This window comes from Rhinopithecus bieti, unplaced genomic scaffold (assembly GCF_001698545.2).
Source record: "Rhinopithecus bieti isolate Rb0 unplaced genomic scaffold, ASM169854v2 scaffold_32008, whole genome shotgun sequence".
Lineage (NCBI taxonomy): Eukaryota > Metazoa > Chordata > Mammalia > Primates > Cercopithecidae > Rhinopithecus > Rhinopithecus bieti.
Genome location: NW_016814433.1, coordinates 323,286 through 327,893, shown reverse-complemented (window position 1 = coordinate 327,893; position 4,608 = coordinate 323,286). Strand labels below are relative to the sequence as shown.

Here is a 4,608-nt window from a genome sequence, read left to right as displayed (position 1 = left end):
TTTTTTTTTTTTTTTTTTTTTTTTTGAGACAGAGTCTCGCTCTGTCGCCCAGGCTGGAGTGCTGTGGCCGGATCTCAGTTCACTGCAAACTCCATCTCCCGGGTTCACGCCATTCTCCTGCCTCAGCCTCCCGGGTAGCTGGGACTACAGGCGCCGCCACGTCACCCGGCTAGTTTTTTGTAGTTTTTAGTAGAGACGGGGTTTCACCGTGTTAGCCAGGATGGTCTCGATCTCCTGACCTCATGATCCGCCCGTCTCGGCCTCCCAAAGTGCTGGGATTACAGGCTTGAGCCACCGCGCCTGGCCTAATCTCATTCTTAAAGGCCCCACCCTCATGACCTAATCACCCCCCAAAGGCCTCATCTCCAAATACCCTCACATTGGGGATTAGGGTTTCAACACAGGAATTTTGCTATTGACATTGAGTCCATAGCAGTCACCCAAAAGTCACCCATTAGAAGTCATTCTCTGTCTTTCCCATCCCCTGCCAACCAGTCACCTACCTTCTGTCTCTGTGGATTTGCCTGTTCTAGACATTCCATATGAATGGAATCTTCTAATTTGTGACCTTTGTATCTGGCTTCTTTCACTCAGCATAATGTTTTCCAGCTTATCCACGTTGTAGCATATGTCAGTACTTGGTTCTTTTTTGTGGCTGAACAATGTCCCATGGTGCGGACAGACCATGTGTTGTTTATCCGTTTGTTGAGGGGCATTTGGGTTGTTTCCACTTTTGCCTGTTAATTAACAGTGCTGCTGTGAACATAGTGTGTACATTTTTGTGTGAAGTGACTTATATTTTAGAAGAAACCTCTGGGTGCTATGTAGAGAGTCAATTTTTTTTTTTTTTTTTTTTTTTGAGACAGAGTCTCGCTTGGTCACCCAGGCGGGAGTGCAGTGGTGTGGTCTTGGCTTACTGCAACCTTCGCCTCCCGAGTTCAAGCGATTCTCGTGCCTTAGGTTCCTGAGTGGCTGGGAATACAGGTGTGCACCACCACACCCAAATAATTTTTGTATTTTTAGTAGAGACAGGGTTGGCCAGGCTAGTTTTGAACTCCTGACCTCAAGTGATCCTCCCGCCTTGGCCTCCCAAAGTGCTAGGATTACAGGCATGAGCCACCGGACCTGGCCAGAGAGTCTAATTTGGGGGCCAGAGGTGACCGAGTAGGAAGCCTGGCACCTGGCCAGCTTCAGCTCCTCCAGCATCTCTCCTGTTGTCAAGCTCTCGTTCATTCATTCCCTCGAAACGTTCCTTCAGCATTCACTGAGACAGATATTTTTGAGCTTCTACTACTTGTCATTTCTAGGCACTGGCTGTGAACGTTCTAGTGTGGTGAGGTGGACCCGGAATGAATGAACACATGACCTGTATTTTGGTCAGGACGAGAGCAGATGAGGGGGCTTGAGAGGGCTTGGGGAAAGCAGGGGAGCCTGGCTTATAACAGAGTCCCTGTCCTAATCCCGAGAACTGGTTATCTCGGATACTGGGTGAGCAAGAGGGTCAGAATCAAAAAAGGAGATGTGACAACAGAAGCAGAGGTGAGTGAGAGAGATCTGAAGATGCTGTACTCGGCTCCAGAGGTGACAGAAAGGGTCAGGAATGCAGACGGCCTCTAGGAATGGGAAGATGCAAGGTTTTTCCCCAGAACCTCCCGCAGAGAAGCCAGCCCTGCCAGCACCTTGATTGTAGGACTTCTGCATCCCAGAACTATGAGATAATAAGTGTTAAGTTACAGCAGCAAACAGGGAACTCATACCTTCACTTCATTGCCAGCGCATGACCCACAGCAGGTGCCCAGTAAATGTTGAATGAGCAAAGCTGTGTTTGATGTTAAAATAAGAAGAGAATCAGGGGACTTGCCAGGGCAGCTTGTTAGGACCCCAGTTCAGTATCAGGCCTACGGTGTTGGAGGCCTGTCCCCCTTCCTTTGTTTTCTCCCAACAGCTCAGAGATCTTTGGGTTTTCTTTCAGGCTGGGAGGCTCCATCTGAAAGCCAAGCATCACGCAAGGAAGAGGGCCTTCCTGAAGAGGAGCCATCCCGTGTCACGGGAAGGGAAGGATTCCCGACAGGTGCTCCTTATCCCACCACGTTAGGGAAAGACGGGGAGTGTCGGAGCCAGGGTCTGGCACTCAAGGAGCAGAGTAACTTGAAGAAGTTGGAATTTGGCCTCAAGGAAGCACCAGTTCGAGATCAAGGCTACAAAACTGTCAGACTCGGGGAAAACTGCGTCCTGAGTTCGAGCCCAAATCCATTCCCGGAGATCTCTAGAGGAGAGTGTTTCTATACTTATGACTCACAGGTTACAGACTCAGAACATAACTCCAGCTTAGTCAATCAGCAGACAGGCTCCCCAGGAAAACAGCCTGGTGAAAACAGTGACTGTCACAGAGCTTCCAGTCAGGCCATTCCAGTTACGGAGCTCACAAAAAACCAGGTGCAGGACAAACCCTACAAATGTACCGACTGTGGGAAGTCGTTTAACCATAACGCACACCTCACTGTGCACAAGAGGATTCATACAGGAGAAAGACCTTATATGTGCAAGGAGTGCGGGAAAGCCTTCAGCCAGAACTCCTCCCTCGTTCAGCACGAGCGTATCCACACTGGAGACAAGCCCTACAAGTGCGCCGAATGTGGGAAGTCTTTCTGCCATAGTACACACCTTACCGTCCACCGGAGGATTCACACTGGGGAGAAGCCCTATGAGTGTCAGGACTGTGGCCGGGCCTTCAACCAGAACTCCTCCCTGGGTCGGCACAAGAGAACACACACTGGGGAGAAGCCGTACACCTGCAGCGTGTGCGGGAAATCCTTCTCTCGGACCACTTGCCTTTTCCTGCACCTGAGAACTCACACCGAGGAGAGGCCCTACGAGTGTAACCACTGCGGGAAGGGCTTCAGGCACAGCTCATCCCTGGCCCAGCACCAGCGGAAGCACGCAGGGGAGAAGCCTTTTGAGTGCCGCCAGAGGCTGATCTTTGAGCAGACGCCAGCTCTCACAAAGCATGAATGGACAGAAGCCCTGGGCTGTGACCCACCTTTGAGTCAAGATGAGAGGACTCACCGGAGCGACAGGCCCTTCAAATGTAATCAGTGTGGGAAGTGTTTCATTCAGAGCTCTCACCTCATCCGGCACCAGATAACTCACACCAGAGAGGAGCAGCCTCATGGGCGGAACCGGCGGCGTGAACAGTCCTCGAGCAGGAACTCACGCCTCGTTCAGCATGAACACTCGAACTCCAGAAAGAGCTCTGCAGGCGGAGCAAAGGCAGGGCAGCCGGAAAGCAGAGCCCTGGCTTTGTTTGACATCCAAAAAATCATGCAAGAGAAAAACCCCGTGCACGTCATTGGAGTGGAAGAGCCTGCTGTGGGCGCTTCCGTGCTGTTTGACATCAGAGAATCCACATAGGAGAGAGACTTTGCTGGTGACTTTTAACCACAGGTACAAAAATGTGGTAAGTCCACATAGTGTACACATGAAAAGAGGAGCTGGGGGTAGAAATGTCATCAGTGACTTCTGACTTTCTGAGGAAATGACGCTTCCCAAGCACCCAAGGTTGGTTGGTCCAAATCTATCAAACTCAGTGCCCTCTTTAGCGACATCTTTTGTGACATTCCTTCCATTACAGCACGGTGAGTTCACAGGTAATATAACCTACCCACCTGTGTAATGTCAAGAAATCAGTATGCAACCCCGTTTTGTAAAGGATCATTAAAATGAAAGTAATTTATGGTAGAGTAAGTTGTAGAGTAACATGTACTGACTTGGTGCAGTATTTCTCCTTGTCACTGTGGGCCCAATTTTGCCAGGAGACCTAGGACAGTAGCCTGTTGCTTGTGGACTGGTAGAGGGTATGATGTTGACCATGACAATACTGTGAGGGGCCTTCCCACGTGGAACATGACCTTCCAAAGTAGTAACCAACTCTTGGAAACGTTTTTAACAACACAATGTACTGTTGCAGTTCTGGGAGGGTAAATTCCAGGCATGAGCAATTAGCTTGTGCTTATGTGTGAAGTCAAGTTAGGTTCTCAGTTCATACCCTGAGATCTGTTGATATGGTCCACTGGGGGCAGTTCTGTTCCTCACCATCTTTGCAGCATGCATGGCTCCTGCCCACATTTCAGCCACACCCCCAACCCAATTACATGACTAGCCCCCATGAAATTTCACAGCATTCCCTGCAGGGGAGTGTCACAGCTCCTCTTGAAAAACATCTGGTGTTGCTATGAGCCAGAGGTTCTTTTTTTTTTTTTCTTTGAGATGGAGTCTTGCTCTGTCACCCAGGCTGGAGTGCAATGGCGCAATCTTGACTCACCACAACCTCCACCTCCCAGGTTAAAGCAATTCTCCTGCCTTAGTCCCCTGAGTAGCTGGGATTACAGGCACCCGCCACCACGGCCAGCTAATTTTTGTATTTTTAGTAGAGATGGGGTTTTACCATGTTGGCCAGGCTGGTCTCAAACTCCTGATCTCATGATCTGCCCACCTCGGCCTCCCAAAGTGCTGGGATTACAGGCATGAGCCACCGCGCCCAGCTGAGCCAGAGGTTCTTAACTGGTGGTGCTCTTGCCTCCAGGGCACATTTGGTGACATCTAGAGACA

At 50.2% G+C, this 4,608-nt stretch overlaps 1 protein-coding gene across 2 annotated transcripts in view; it reads left to right on the top strand.

Annotated features, from left to right (window-relative positions):
- LOC108514419 (zinc finger protein 8) overlaps positions 1-4,297 on the top strand; it is a 70,428-nt gene extending 66,131 nt beyond the window's left edge. Inside the window, exon 10 of one of the 2 annotated variants that reach the window (XM_017850656.1) lies at positions 1,973-4,297. In XM_017850656.1, coding sequence (XP_017706145.1) covers positions 1,973-3,411 — 1,439 coding nt within the window. In that variant the 3' untranslated portion in view covers positions 3,412-4,297. The remainder of the gene's footprint in view (positions 1-1,972) is intronic. The other variant, XM_017850657.1, reaches the window with a different exon arrangement.
- Positions 4,298-4,608: the final 311 nt, after the last annotated feature.